The sequence below is a fragment of the Pristiophorus japonicus genome, chromosome 9 (genome assembly GCF_044704955.1).
Source record: "Pristiophorus japonicus isolate sPriJap1 chromosome 9, sPriJap1.hap1, whole genome shotgun sequence".
In the NCBI taxonomy this organism is placed as follows: domain Eukaryota; kingdom Metazoa; phylum Chordata; class Chondrichthyes; family Pristiophoridae; genus Pristiophorus; species Pristiophorus japonicus.
The window spans coordinates 226,301,153-226,316,052 of NC_091985.1; the positions used below are offsets into that span (position 1 = coordinate 226,301,153).

At 48.0% G+C, this 14,900-nt stretch overlaps 1 protein-coding gene across 1 annotated transcript in view; it reads right to left on the reverse strand.

The window, feature by feature from the left end:
• Positions 1-2,082: 2,082 nt before the first annotated feature.
• The window catches only part of LOC139273825 (oocyte zinc finger protein XlCOF7.1-like), a 47,332-nt gene continuing 34,514 nt past the window's right edge, over positions 2,083-14,900 (reverse strand). Inside the window, exon 3 of the mRNA XM_070890905.1 lies at positions 2,083-3,083. Within this exon, the coding sequence (XP_070747006.1) occupies positions 2,214-3,083 (870 nt within the window). The 3' untranslated portion in view covers positions 2,083-2,213. The remainder of the gene's footprint in view (positions 3,084-14,900) is intronic.

Consider the following 14,900-nt stretch of genomic DNA (forward strand, 5'->3'; position numbering starts at 1 on the left):
CGAATGGCCTACTCCTGCACCTATTTTCTATGTTTCTATTTTCTATGACCATTTTCCAACAGTCTGTCGACTCTGGATCAGTTACTATGGACTGAAGGGTAGCTAATGTAACACCACTTTTTAAGAAAGGAGGGAGAGAGAAAACAGGTAATTATAGACCGGGTTAGCCTGACATCAGTAGTGGGGAAAATGTTGGAATCAATTATTAAAGATGAAATAGCAGCGCATTTGGAAAGCAGTGACAGGATCGGTCCAAGTCAGCATGGATTTATGAAAGGGAAATCATGCTTGACAAATCTTCTGGAATTTTTTGAGGATGTAACTAGTAGAGTGGACAAGGGAGAACCAGTGGATGTGGTGTATTTGGACTTTCAAAAGGCTTTTGACAAGGTCCCACACAAGAAAGTGGTGTGCAAAATTAAAGCACATGGTATTGGTGGTAACGTGCTGACGTGGATAGAGAACTGGTTGGCAGACAGGAAGCAGAGAGTCGGGATAAAAGGGTCCTTTTCAGAATGGCAGGCAGTGACTAGTGGGGTGCCACAGGGCTCAGTGCTGGGACCCCAGCTGTTTACAATATACATCAATGATTTGGATGAAGGAATTGAGTGTAATATCTCCAAGTTTGCAGATGACACTAAGCTGGGTGGCAGTGTGAACTGTGAGGAGCACGCTAAGAGGCTGCAGGGTGACTTGGACAGGTTAGGTGAGTGGGCAAACGCATGGCAGATGCAGTATAATGTGGATAAATGTGAGGCTATCCACTTTGGTGGCAAAAACAGGAAGGCAGAATATTATCTGAATGGTGGCAGATTGGGAAAAAGGGGAGGTGCAACGAGACCTGGGTATCATGGTACATCAGTCAGTCAAAGTTGGCATGCAGGTACAGCAGGCAGTGAAGAAGGCAAATGGTATGTTGGCCTTCATAGCTAGAGGATTTGAGTATAGGAGCAGGGAGATCTTACTGCAGTTGTACAGGGCCTTGGCGAGGCCTCACCTGGAATATTGTGTTCAGTTTTGGTCCCCTAATCTGAGGAAGGACGTTCTTGCTATTGAGGGAGTGCAGCGAAGGTTCACCAGGCTGATTCCGGGATGGCAGGACTGACATATGAGAAGAGACTGGATCAACTGGGCCTGTATTCATTGGAGTTTAGAAGGATGAGAGGGGATCTCATAGAAACATAAAATTCTGATGGGACTGGAGAATTTAGATGCAAGAAGAATGTTCCCGATGTTGGGGAAGTCCAGAACTAGGGGACATAGTCTAAGGATAAGGGGTAAGCCATTTAGGACCGAGATGAGGAGAAACTTCTTCACTCAAAGAGTTGTTAACCTATGAAATTCCCTACCGCAGAGAGTTGTTTATGCCAATTCATTGGATATATTCAAGAGAGAGTTAGATATGGCCCTTACAGCTAAAGGGATCAAGGGGTATGGAGAGAAAGCAGCAAAGGGGTACTGAGGTGAACGATCAGTCTTTTTGAATGGTGGTGCAGGCTCGAAGGGCCAAATGCCCTACTCCTGCACCTATTTTCTATGTTTGGGTTAATATTATTCTCATCAACGTGATGGATGTCAGTGCTGGGGAACGGGGTATTCTGAGCACCAAGTGTCTGCCTGAACACTCTCCAGTCAGGTACAGCACGGGTTAGATACAGAGTAAAGGTCCCTCTGCACGGTCCCATCAGACACTCCCAGGGCAGATACAGCACAGGATTGCTGCACTGTCAGTGTTGCCATCCTTCAGATGAGTCGTTCAGCTGAGGCCCCATCAGCTCTCAACCAATATCACTCAAACAGATTATCTGGCCATTGCTGTTCATGGCAGCTTGCTGTGTGCAAATCATCTGCTGCATTTCCGATACTACAACAGTGAATGCACTTCAAATGTACTTTGATGTTGTTGTACTTCATTGGCTGTAAAGCACTTTGGGACATCCTGAGGTCATGTGAGGTGCTGCATAAGGACAGGTCTTTGTTAAATGGAGGAGAAAAGTTCCAAAAAAGGAACAGTTGGTAACAGGACAACAATTATTCTCCTTATATTGGCGAAATCAAGGAATCGACACACTGTGTTGGAACCAAAGCTGATTTATTTGTCAGATATCCAGAAAATTAAACTCCAGCCCAGTGAAAGGGGAAACACAGCCCGACTGTCAGAATGAACACGGTTCAGTCCCGATGTGATTCACAGCAGATTCCAACCCTTGCAGTCACTTGTGAACTCGCTGGTGTCTCAGCAGGTGGGATGATCGAGTGAATCCCTTCCCACACTCAGAGCAGGTGAACGGCCTCTCCCCAGTGTGAGTGCGTTGGTGTATCATCAGATCATTTCTGCCTTTAAACCTCTTCTCACAGTCAGAACATTTAAACTGCTTCTTATTGGTGTGAACAAGTTGGTGTGCAGTGAGATGGCATGACTGAGTGAATCCCTTCCCACACACGGAGCAGGTGAACGGCCTCTCCCCAGTGTGGATACGTTGGTGCATCATCAGACTATTTCTGCTTTTAAAGCTCTTCTCACAGTCAGAGCATTTAAAAGGCCTCTTATTAGTGTGAACAAGGTGGTGTGCAGTGAGGCTGGATGACTGAGTGAATCCCTTCCCACACACTGAGCAGGTGAACGGTCTCTCCCCGGTGTGAACTCGCTGGTGTCTCAGCAGATCCATTTCGGTTTTAAAACTCTTCTCACAGTCAGAACATTTAAAAGCTCCCTTATCAGAGTGAACAAGTTTATGGCGCCTCAGGTGCCCGGAACTTTTAAAGCATTTCCCGCAGTCCGAACATTTAAAAGGTCTCTCCCCTGTGTGAACTCGCTGGTGTGTCTTCAGGTGGGATGATTTAATGAATCCTTTCCCACACACGGGGCAGATGAATGGCCTCTCACCAGTGTGAACTCGCTGGTGAGTCTTCAAGTGGGATGAATGAATGAATCCCTTTCCACATTCGGAGCAGGTGAATGGCCTCTCACCAGTGTGAACCCGCTGGTGAGTTACAAGGTTGGATGACCCAGTGAATCCCTTCCCACACACGGGGCAGGTGAACGGCCTCTCTCCAGTGTGATTGCGTCGATGAATTTCCAGCTCAGACGGGTAACTGAATCCCTTCCCACAGTCCCCACATTCCCACGGTTTCTCCATGGCGGTGGTGTCCTTGTGTCTCTCCAGGTTGGACGATCAGTTGAAGCCTTGTCCTCACACAGAACACGTGTACGGTTTCTCCCCGCTGTGAATGGTGCGATGTTTTTTCAGGCTGTGTAACTGGTTAAAGCTCTTTCCACAGTCAGTGCACTGGAACACTCTCACTCCGGTGTGTGTGTGTCTCGGTGCTTTTCCAGTCACACTGATGTTTGAAATCTTGTCCCACAGACAGAACAGACAAACATTTCTCCTTCCACATTCAAAGGCCGATGATATTCAGGTCCTGACGCAGTGAGTGACTCCGTCAGATCTTGATGCGATGTTTGGTTCGAGTTCCCCGTCTGTAAATCCTCCCCTTCTAATACCCTGTAAAAGGAGTTTACAAAACTCATCACTGCAAGGACAGAATAGAAATTCAGAACAGACAATTCTAGCTTCTATGGAACATTCTTTTCTCTCTTGTTCCCCCAAAGCTGTAAATCCCCATCCCACACACTCTCCCTCCTCCCCTGAGCTGAAATCCAAACCCATCGTCCCATCTCCATCATTTCTTCCTTCTCGCTGTTTTCTTCCTCCCCTGAAGGTGCCGACTCTGACTGGGTTCAGTTCTACACTCACTGGTTCCCCTCTATTGCCCTCTCCTCCCCTGAAGGTGCTGACTCTGGCTCAGTTCAGTTCTACACTCACTGGTTCCCCTCCCTCTCCTCCCCTGAAGGTGCTGACTCTGTCTGGGTTCAGTTCTACACTCACTGCTTCCCCTCCCTCTCCTCCCCTGAAGGTGCTGATCTGGCTGGGTTCACGTCTACATTGTATTCTACGGGTATTCTGTGCATCTAGTTGTGTGCCTGAAACACACTCCGATTAGATAGAGTAAAGCTCCCTCTACACTGTCCCATCAAACACTCCCAGGGCAGGTACAGCACGGAGTTAGATACAGAGTAAAGCTCCCTCTACACTGTCCCATCAAACATGTAGAAAGTGAGTTTGAAGGACAGAGAAAACAAGCAGGAAAAAAGGGTAAAAAAACAAATTTAAAAGCTCTTTATCTGAATGCATGCAGCATTCGTAACAAAATAGATGAATTGACGGCACAAATAGATACAAATGGGTATGATCTGATAGCTATTACAGAGACATGGTTGCAAGGTGACCAGGACTGGGAACAAAATATTCAGGGCTATTTGACAATTCGGAAGGGCAGACAGAAAGGAAAAGGAGGTGGGGTAGCATTGTTAATAAAGAATGGGATCAGTGTGTTAGTGAGAAACGATATTGGCTCAGAGTATCAAGAGGTGGAATCAGTTTGGGTGGAGATAAGGAATAATAAAGGGAAAAAGTCACTGATGGGCATAGTCTATAGGCCCCCAACAGTAGCTACACGATTGGACGGAGTATAAAACAAGAAATAATGGAGACTTGTAAAAAAAGGAACGGCAATAAATCATGGGCCATTTTAACCTTACTATGTTTTGGTCTCTGTATTTAAGGAAGGATATACTTGCATTGGAGGCTGTTCAGAAAGTGTTCACTAGATTGATTCTGGAGATGAGGGGGTTGACTTATGAACATAGGTTGAGTAGGTTCGGTCTATACACATTAGAGTTCAGAAGAATGAGAGGTGATCTTATTGAAAGATAATGAGGGGGCTCGACAAGGTGGATGCAGAGAGGATATTTCCACTCATAGGGGAAACTAAAACTCGGGGACATAGTCTTAGAATAAGGGGCCGCCCATTTAAAACTGAGATGAGGAGAAATTTCTTCTCTCTGAGGGTTGTAAATCCATGGAATTCTCTGCCCCAGAGAGCTGTGGAGGCTGAATATATTTAAGGTGGAGATAGACAGATTTTTGAGCGCTAGGGGAGTAAAGGGTTATGGGGAGCGGGCAGGGAAGTGGAGCTGAGTCCATGGTCAGATCAGCCATGATATTGAATGGCGGAGCAGGCTCAAGGGACCAAATGGCCTACTCCTGCTTCTATTTTCTTATGTTCCTAAACACTCCCAGGGCAGGTACAGCAGTTTAGATACAGAGTAAAGCTCTCTCTACATTGTCCCATTAAACATTCCCAGGGCAGATACAGCACGGGTTAGATACAGAGTAAAGCTGGGACATCCTGTCTCAACACACATCCCCCTGTTCATACTGAGAATCCCCGGGGAAGGGCCAGGGTCCAGAGTGTGGAACACAACCAAGGGGGAAAGAGGAGGAGAGAAGGGGAGTTAAATCAAGGAGTCGGGACTGAGGGCCACCAAGCTTCAGTTTTAGAGCCTGTAGACCAGATGGGGAAGAGCGAGTTCAGTAGTTTTAGGATCCAGGGAGAGAACAAGGCACAAGGCACAAATTCCTACTATTTTATCCTTCTCTCCTCTCCTCCCCAGAATCAGCCAGAAGATGCTGATTCTGGCTGGGTTCAGTTCCGCACTCACTGGTTCCTCTCCCTCCCTCCACCCCCCTCCCCTCCCCTGAATGTGCTGACTCTGGCTGGGTTCAGCTCTACACTCACCAGTTTCTCTCCAATATGTGACCCATGTGCCCAATGTCCATGTGTGAACCTCGATAGCGAGTGTCAAAAGGCTATTCGACTGTCTTCACCTGAGGCCTCACATGTGCATTTTCCAGCAGGGTCACTGGACCCTCCTCCCAATGGCTCAGTGGGTAAAGGTAACGTCCAGTGTGACTGAGACATAAGACCAGGAGGGACCCAGGTTTAATCCTGTCTGCATATCCTCCCCTTCTAATTCCCTGTAAAAGCAGTTTACAAAAGTCATCACTGTAAGTAGGAACATAGAAGCAGGAATAGGCTATTCAGCCTCTTGAGCCTGTCCCACCATTCAATTAGATTGTGGCTGATCAGTATTTTAACTCTGCCTGTCTTGGTTCCATCGCCATTAATACCCTTGCCCAAGAACAATCGATCAAGCTCAGTTTTGGAATTTTCAATTGGTCCCGGTTTTCTGGATTTCCACTACGCTTTAAGAGCATAAGAAATAGGAGCAGGAGTAGGCTAAACAGCCCCTCGAGCCTGCTCCACCATGCAATAAGATCATGGCCGATCTTCTACCTCAACTCCACTTTCCCGCACTATCCCCGTATCCTTTGATTTCTTTAGTGTCCAAACATCTATCGATCTCAGCCCTGAATATACTCAAAACTGAGCATCCTCAGCTCTTTGGGGCAGAGAATTCCAAAGATTCACAACCCTTTGAGTGAAGACATTTCTCCTCATCTCAGTCCTAAATGGCCGTCCGTTATCCTGAGACTATGACTCCTAGTTCTAGACTCTCCAGACAAGAGAAACAGCCAATCAGCATTTGAGTGAGGAATTGCCTCCTGACATTAGCCCTGAACGGCCGAGCTCTGATTTTAAGGTTGTGTCCCCTTGTTGTGGACTCCCTCACCAGAGGAAATAGTTTCTCTCCATCCACCCCATCAACTCCTTTAATCATCTTAAACTCCTCAATTACATCACCCCTTAATCTTATATATTTCTCATAATTTACAAACTTCATCACTGTAAGTACAGCATCTTAGAATCACAGAAGTTTACAGCATTGAAGGAGGCCATTCAGCCCATCGTGTCCGTGCCGGCCGACAAAGAGCTATCCAGCCAAATCCCACTTTTTAGCTCTTGGTCCGTGGCCTTGTAGGTCACGGCACTTCAATTGCACATCCAAGTTCGTTTTAAATGCTACAAGGGTTTCTGCCTCTACCACCCTTTCAGGCAGTGGGTTCCATACCCACACCACCCTCTGGGTGAAGAGATTTCCCCTCTAAACCACCTACCATTTTAAATCTCTGCCCCCTGGTTGTTGACCCTCTGCTAAGGGGAATAGGTCCTTCCTATCCACTCTATCTCGGCCCCTCATAATTTTTATACACCTCAATTAGGTCTCCCCTCAGCCTCCTCTGTTCCAAAGAAAACAACCCCAGCCTATCCAATCTTTCCTCAATCGCTAAAATTCTCCAGTACAGGCAACTTCCTCGTAAATCTCCTCTGTACCCTCTCTACTGCAATCACATCTTTCCTGTAATGCGGTGACCAGAACTGCATGCAGTACTCTAGCTGTGGCCTAACTAGTGTTTTATACAGTTCAAGCATAACCTCCCTGCTCTTGTATTCTATGCCTCAGCTAATAAAGGCAAGCATTCCGTATACCTTCTTAACCACCTTATCTACCTGGCCTACTACTTTCAGGGATCTGTGAACCTGCCCTCCAAGGTCCCTCTGTTCCTCTACACTTCTCATTGTCCTACCATTTAATGTGAATTCCCTTTCCTTGTTAGCCCTTCCCAAATGCATTACCTCACACTTCTCCAGATTGAATTCCATTTGCCACTGTTCTGTCCACCAAACCAGTCCCTTGATATCTTCCTGCAGTCTGCAGCATTCTTCTTCATTATTAACCACACAGTCAACTTTTGTATCATCTGCAAACTTCCTAATTATATCCCTACATTCAAGTCCAAATCATTGATATATACCACAAAAAGCAAGGGACCGAGTACTGAGCCCTGCAGAACCCCACTGGAAACAGCCTTCCAGTCACAAAAACACCCATCAACCATTACCCTTTGCTTCCTGCCTCTGAGCTAATTTTGGATGCAACTTTGCCCAAGATCCCATGGACTTTTACTTTCGTGACCAGTCTGCCATGTGGGACTTTATCAAAAGCCTTGCTAAAATCAATATACACCACATCAAATGCACTGCCCTCATCGTCCATCCTGATTACCTCTTCAAAAAATTCAATCAAGTTAGTCAGACATGACCTTCCCTTAACAAATCCATGCTGACTGTCCTTGATTAAACCGTGACATTCTAAATGAAGATTTATCCTGTTCTTTCAATAATTTTCCCACTACCAAGGTTAGGCTGACTGGCGTGTATTTAGTCAGTCTATCCCTTTCTCCCTTTTTAAACAATGGTACAACGTGGGCAGTTTTCCAGCACCACACCTGTCGACAGAGGATTAGAAAATGATGGTCAGAGCCTCTGCTATTTCCTCTTTTGCTTCATCTAATATTTCACACTACTCCTCCCTGATTGCAATGTCTGCATCGCCCCACTCTTTTGTGAAAGTATTCATTAAAAACGATACATCTTCTGCCTCCACACACAGGTTACCTTTATGGTCCTAATAGGCCCTACTCTTCCTTTAGTTATCCTCTTGCTCTTAATGTATTTATAAAACATCTTTGGGTTTTTCTTGATTTTACTTGCCAATATTTTTTCATGCTCTCTTTTTGCTTTCCTCATTTATTTTATAATTTCAACCCTGCACTTTCTATACTCCGAGAGATTCCTCAGTATTTAGCCCTCGGTATCTGTCATAAGCTTCCCTTTCTTTCTTTATCCTACCTTGTATGCCCCTTGACAGCCGGGGGGCTCTAGGTCCAACCCTTTTTCTTTAAGGGAACATACTTGCTCTGAACCCTCACTATCTCCCTCCTTGAATGCCTCCCACTGCTCTGATACTGATTTACCTTCAAGTAGCGGTTTCCAGTCCACTTTGGCTGAATCACAACTCAGCTTAGTAAAATGAGTTTTTCCCCAATTGAGAACCTTTATTCCTGGTCTACCTTTGTCCTTTGCCAGAACGACCCTAAATCTAATTGAATTATGATCACAAGCACCAAAACACTCTCCCACCGATGCCCCTTCCACCTGCCCAGCTTCATTCCCTAAAACAAAGTCCAGAACCACCCCCTCTCTTGTTGGGCTTGCTACATATTGGCTAAAAAAAGTTCACCTGAATGCATTTCAAGAATTCTGCTCCCTCTATACTTTTTACATGAAATCTATCCCAGTTAATACTAAGATAGTTGAAATCCCCGACTATTACTGCCCTATTACTGTTCATTGTTCATAGGTTTATATGTAACCTTCAGGGCTGCTAAGACCGAGGGCCGTGTGGCTCTTTGTCGGCCGGCGCGGACACGATGGGCTGAAATGGTCTCCTTCTGCGCTGTGGATTTCTATTTCTATTGTTTTTGCACTTCTCAGAAATGTGCCTACATACTTGCTCATCTATCCCTCTGACTGCTCGGGGGTCTATAGTACACTCCCAGCAATGTGACTGCCCCTTTTTTGTTCTTCGGTTCAACCCACATGGCCTCATTTGATGATCCTTTAAACATATCATCCCTCCTCACTGCTATAATTATTACTTTAATTAATGCTGTGACCCCCCCCCTCATTTTTATCCCCCTCTCTATCTCGTCTAAAAACCCTGTAACCAGGAATGTTGAGCTGCCATTCCTGCCCTTTCAGCCATATCTCAGTAATAGCTATATCATACTCCCACGCATACGTCTACCTGTGCTCTCAGCTCATCTGCCTTATTCCCTAGAAGTACCATTGAAGTATCATCACCATCATAGACAGTCCCTCAAAGCGAGGATGACTTGCTTCTATGCCAAAAAGGGATGAGTTCACAGGTGTTTTAATGAAGGACCTAATATTCCAGGTCCCGAGCTACATCTTGAAGGGTGGAAGATGCCTGTGTGTGGATTTTTTAACGTGGGGTGACCGTTGCACACCAGCCACCACACGGGCTTGACAGAGCTAGGTCTTGGTCCAGTGGCAAGGATTACCCAAGACAACTGGAGACCTGCTCTGCTGCACAGACCAAGCACGCACACATATCGCAGTGTGGGCTGGCCCTTGCTGCCCCTGGGCCCTCGCCTCTTCTGAGCTCCGAACTCTTGCCTCTCCCAGGCCCCGATCACTTGCATCCACGAACTCTTGTCTCTCCCAGGCCCCGATCACTTGCATCCACAAACTCTTGCCACTCCTTCGCCCCTCCTGCTGTGCCTGCCCACACTGCAATCAACGGCCTGGCTTCGCAGCCATCTCCCTCCTGCAGCAGGACACGCTGCTCCCTGCAGTGGTATGCCACCGCACACTGCTCCCTCCAATGGCCCCGGCCTGCTGGTGATCTTGCATGCCGGGACCGCGCCGATTTACGGTGAAGTATATACCATTTAGCACTGCCAATCTCCCTTGTTGCCTATTTTATAGGCTTTGTTTCCTCTGCCTTTCAATTTCGCTTACTAATTTTCTGCCTTCCATTCCAGCTTTTCTTCTCTCCCATCCGAATCTACTTTCAGTTTCCCATCCCCCTGCCATGCTAGTTTAAACCCTCTAGTACTAGCAAACACCCCCGTGAGGATATTGGTCCCGGCCCTGTTGAGGTGCAACCTGGCCGGCTTGTACTGATCCCACCTCCCCCAGAAACGTTCCCAATGCCTCAGGAATCTAAAGCCCTCCCTCCTGCAACACCTCTCCAGCCACACATTCATCTGTTCTACCCTCCTATTTCTGTACTCACTAGTACATAGCACCGGGAGTAATCTGGAGATTACTATCTTTGAGGTCCTGCTTTTTAATTTCTCTCCTACCTCCCTAAACTCTGCCTGCAGAACCTCATCCCTCTTTCTACCTATGTCATTGGTGCCGATATGGACCACGACTTCTGGCTGTTCATCCTCCCCCCTCAGAATGTCCTGCAGCCACTCACTGACATCCTTGGCCCCGGGACAAGAGAGGCAACATACCATCCTGGAGTCACTTATGCGGCCGCAGAAAAGGCCTGTCTGCTCCCCTAACTCTTGCTCTTCTACTCATCGTTCTCCGCCCAACGCCGCCACCCGCCCCCCCACCTGCAACTAAACCACCCATGGTGCCGTGAACTTGGCTCTGGCTGTAATTCCCCCAGAGGAACCATCACCCCCACCAGCACTCAGAACAGAATATTGGTTGGAGAACGAGATGGACTCAGGGGACTCTTGCACGACTTGCCTGGTCCTCCTCTTCTGTCTGGCGGTCACCCATTCCCTCTCTGCCTCTTAAGCTGCGGGGTGACCACCTCCTGAAACGTGCTACGCATGAAGTTCTCAGCCTCGCGGATGCACTGCAGTGATGCCAGCCGCCGCTCAAGCTCCGAGCTCAAGGTGCTCCAGCTGGCAACACACCTCCCGCAGTGTGGTCATCCAGGACTTCCCACATGGCCCAGGGTGTGCATTCCATGGGAGCGAGCTACCCTGCCCAGGGTGTACATTCCATGGGACTGAGCTGTCCTGCCCAGGATGTGCATTGATGGGACTGACCTGCCCTGCCCAGGGTGTACATTCCATGGGACTGACCTACCCTGCCCAGGGTGTACATTCCATGGGACTGACCTACCCTGCCCAGGATGTACATTCCATGGGACTGACCTACCCTGCCCAGGATGTACATTCCATGGGACTGACCTACCTTGCCCAGGATGTACATTCCATGGGACTGACCTACCCTGCCCAGGATGTACATTCCATGGGACTGACCTACCCTGCCCAGGATGTGCATTCAAAGAAACATAGAAAATAGGTGCAGGAGTAGGCCATTCGGCCCTTCGAGCCTGCACCACCATTCAATATGATCATGGCTGATCATGCAACTTCAGTACCCCATTCCTGCTTTCTCTCCATAACCTTTGATCCATTTAGCTGTAAAGGCCACATCTAACTCCCTTTTGAATACATCTAATGAACTGGCCTCAACAACTTTCTGTGGTAGAGAATTCCACAGGTTCACCACTCTCTGGGTGAAGAAGTTTCTCCTCATCTCGGTCCTAAATGGCTTACCCCTTCTCCTTAGAATGTGCCCCCTGGTTTTGGACTTCCCCAACATCGGGAACATTCTTCCCGCATCTAACCTGTCCAATCCCGTCAGAATTTTATGTTCCTATGAGATCCCCTCTCATTCTTCTAAATTCCAGTGAATATAAGCCTAGTCGATCCAGTCTATCCTCATATGTCAGTCCTGCCATCCCAGGAATCAGTCTGGTGAACCTTCGCTGCACTCCCTCAATAGCAAAAATGTCCTTCCTCAGACTAGGAGACCAAAACTGAACACAATATTGAAGTTGTGGCCTCACTAAGGTCCTGTACAACTGAGGTAAGACCTCCCTGCTCCTATACTCAAATCCTCTTGCTATGAAGGTCAACATACCATTTGCCTTCTTCACCGCCTGCTGTACCTGCATGCCAACTTTCAATGACTGATGTACCATGACACCCAGGTCTCATTGCACCTCCCCTTTTCCTAATCTGCCACCATTCAGATAATATTCTGCCTCCCTGTTTTTGCCACCAAAGTGGATAACCTCACATTTATCTACATTATACTGCATCTGCAATGCATTTGCCCACTTACCTAACCTGTCCAAGTCACCCTGCAGCCTCTTAGCAGCCTCCTCACAGCTCACACTGCCACCCAGCTTAGTGTCATCTGCAAACTTGGAGATAGTACATTCAATTCCTTCGTCCAAATCATTAATGTATATTATATTCAATCCCATGAAATATATAATGTATATATTCCATGGGACTGAGCTGTCCTGCCCAGGATAGAAATTCTGAACAGACAGCTCTAGTTTCTCTGAAACATTCTTTCCTCTTTTGCCCCTCCGAAGCTGTAGAATTAGACCCACTCTCCTACTCTCACCTCATAACCCTGCAAATGTTTTCAACTCAAGTATTTATCTCTTTTGAAAGTAACATGTGAATCTGCTCCAACACCCTTTCAGGCAGTGCGTTCCAGGCCATAGCAACTCACTGCTTAATTTGTCCCCTCATGTAGCATCTGGTTCATTTGCCAATCACCTTAAATCGGTGTCCTCTGGTTACCGACCTTTCTGACACTGAAAATTGTTTCTCCTTATTAAGAGAGTTGGTGGGCTGGAGGAGGTTACAGAGGTAGGGAGGGGCGAGGCCTTGGAGGGATTTGAACATGAGGATGAGAATTTTAAAGGCTGACGCCACCAGCCGTCTCCCCCAGTGCAGAATGCGACATGCTATCAGGAAAGATTTTTGTTTAACTACTAAAGATGCATAATGAAGGGAAATCAATCTTTGTACCTTTAACTAACAGCGACATGAGGGAAATGAATGACCTTTAAACGCCTGGTCCACTTGGCACTGAAGTGTCTGGAACTCATAATTGGAACTCCAGGGAAATAAAATACTGTCAAATGTTAAACTGTTTTGCTGACAAAAGAAATCTCGATTTAACTTGTAAAAAATAAATTATTTAACAAGGGGTTCACACTGACAGGCCGACTCAGGATCCACCCCTCAAACACCGCGATTGGTTGCAGAACAGCCTGCTCCCTGGCCCCTCCGGCCTCTAAGCTCTCTTCCTGTTGGTTCCCAGGGCAATCAATCAACAGTCACCAACATTTCGCTGCCAGATGAAGTTGAGGGACTCAGAGGAAGAAATAAAACAAGGCAGTGAATCTGAGTTAAGAAGTAAAATAGGAGAAGCATGATTAAATTTATAAACAAAACTATTTAAAGTCAATATTCCTTTTGGGCCCAGTGGGAAACAAGTGATGTGTGGGCTGTGCAGAGTGTCTGTGCCCGGTTACACAGCGTGTCCCTGGCTCACCGCTCCAAATACACGTTTCAGCTCACATCCAACTGACTGGATAAACCTCGCCCCTCTAAACCCCAGCACAGAAATATCAGCATTTGATGTTTAGTTATGCTAACCCTTTATAAATCACTGGTTAGGCCTCAGCTGGCACATTGTGTTCAATTCTGGGCACCACACTATCAGAACGATGTCTACACCTCAGAGAGGGTGCAGAAGAGATCGATCAGAATCTAAATGTCCTGCTTCTTGCAACAAGGTGGCCGCGCATGCGCCATGAAGCGTCCAACATGGCGGCCAGTGACCCCGCTGACCCGGGCCTGTCTCCGCGTACGGGACAACCCCGAGCTCAGCCTCTGGGCTGTTATTGGGCCCTGGACCAGGTGTTTATGACGCTCACCAGCCCCACTCGCGGCTCTAATTCCTGCCCCGCGCCGACAACCCACCGTCTCGTGTCTCACATCATCCGGGTTCCACCAACTGTGGCCACGGCCACCGCCGCCCGCGCATGCTCAGTGTAAGAAATCCGGGCTCAGCCCCGCCCACTGAGGGGCGCAAGCCCCACCCCCTCGCACACTCCGATTGGTTGGAGGACCAACCCGCCCGCTCGGTCTTCCAGCCCCGCCCCTCTGCTCTTCCTCTTGCCCCGGAGCCGCCGTCAATCACCCGGGCAGCGTGAGCTGAGCATGCGCGGTGGCGCGGCTGCACCTGAGGCAGCGGCTGCGAGGGAGCAGGTTAATAAACCCCGGGAGGCCGCGTGCTTCACACACACCGAGTGCGGGCCTCAGGCTCCACCCGCCCGAGAGACAACACTCCGCATTATCCGCTTCACACACACCAGCTGTGGGCCTCAGGCCCCGAACAACAACCTGCGGCTTCGGCCTTTCCCCGAGCGGGGGGCAGCTGCGGGGCTTTCTCCCGGTGACAGGCCCGAAAAGGGCGGGCAGCGCAGCAGGGCGCATGCGCGGCCTTTCCCTGGGCCAGGAACCAGGAGGAATGTTGTGAATTTCTATCCTGGACTCACAGTCAGGGCTTTTGTAAACTGCTGTTCCAGGCTGTGAGAGAAGGGGGACAGCATTTACAGGCCGCAAACTCACACCCAACATCACCTCCAGGTCTGACACACTCACTCCATTCATCAGGGACCCAATATCATCGGTCTTTCAATGTGGAAGGAGAAATGTTTGTCTGTTCTGTCTGTGGGAAAAGATTTCAAACATCAGTGTGACTGGAAAAGCACCGAGACACACACACCCAAGTGAGAGTGTTCCAGTGCACTGTTTGTGGGAAGAGCTTTAACCAGTTACACAAGCTGGCAAAACATCGCACCATTCACAGTGCGACAG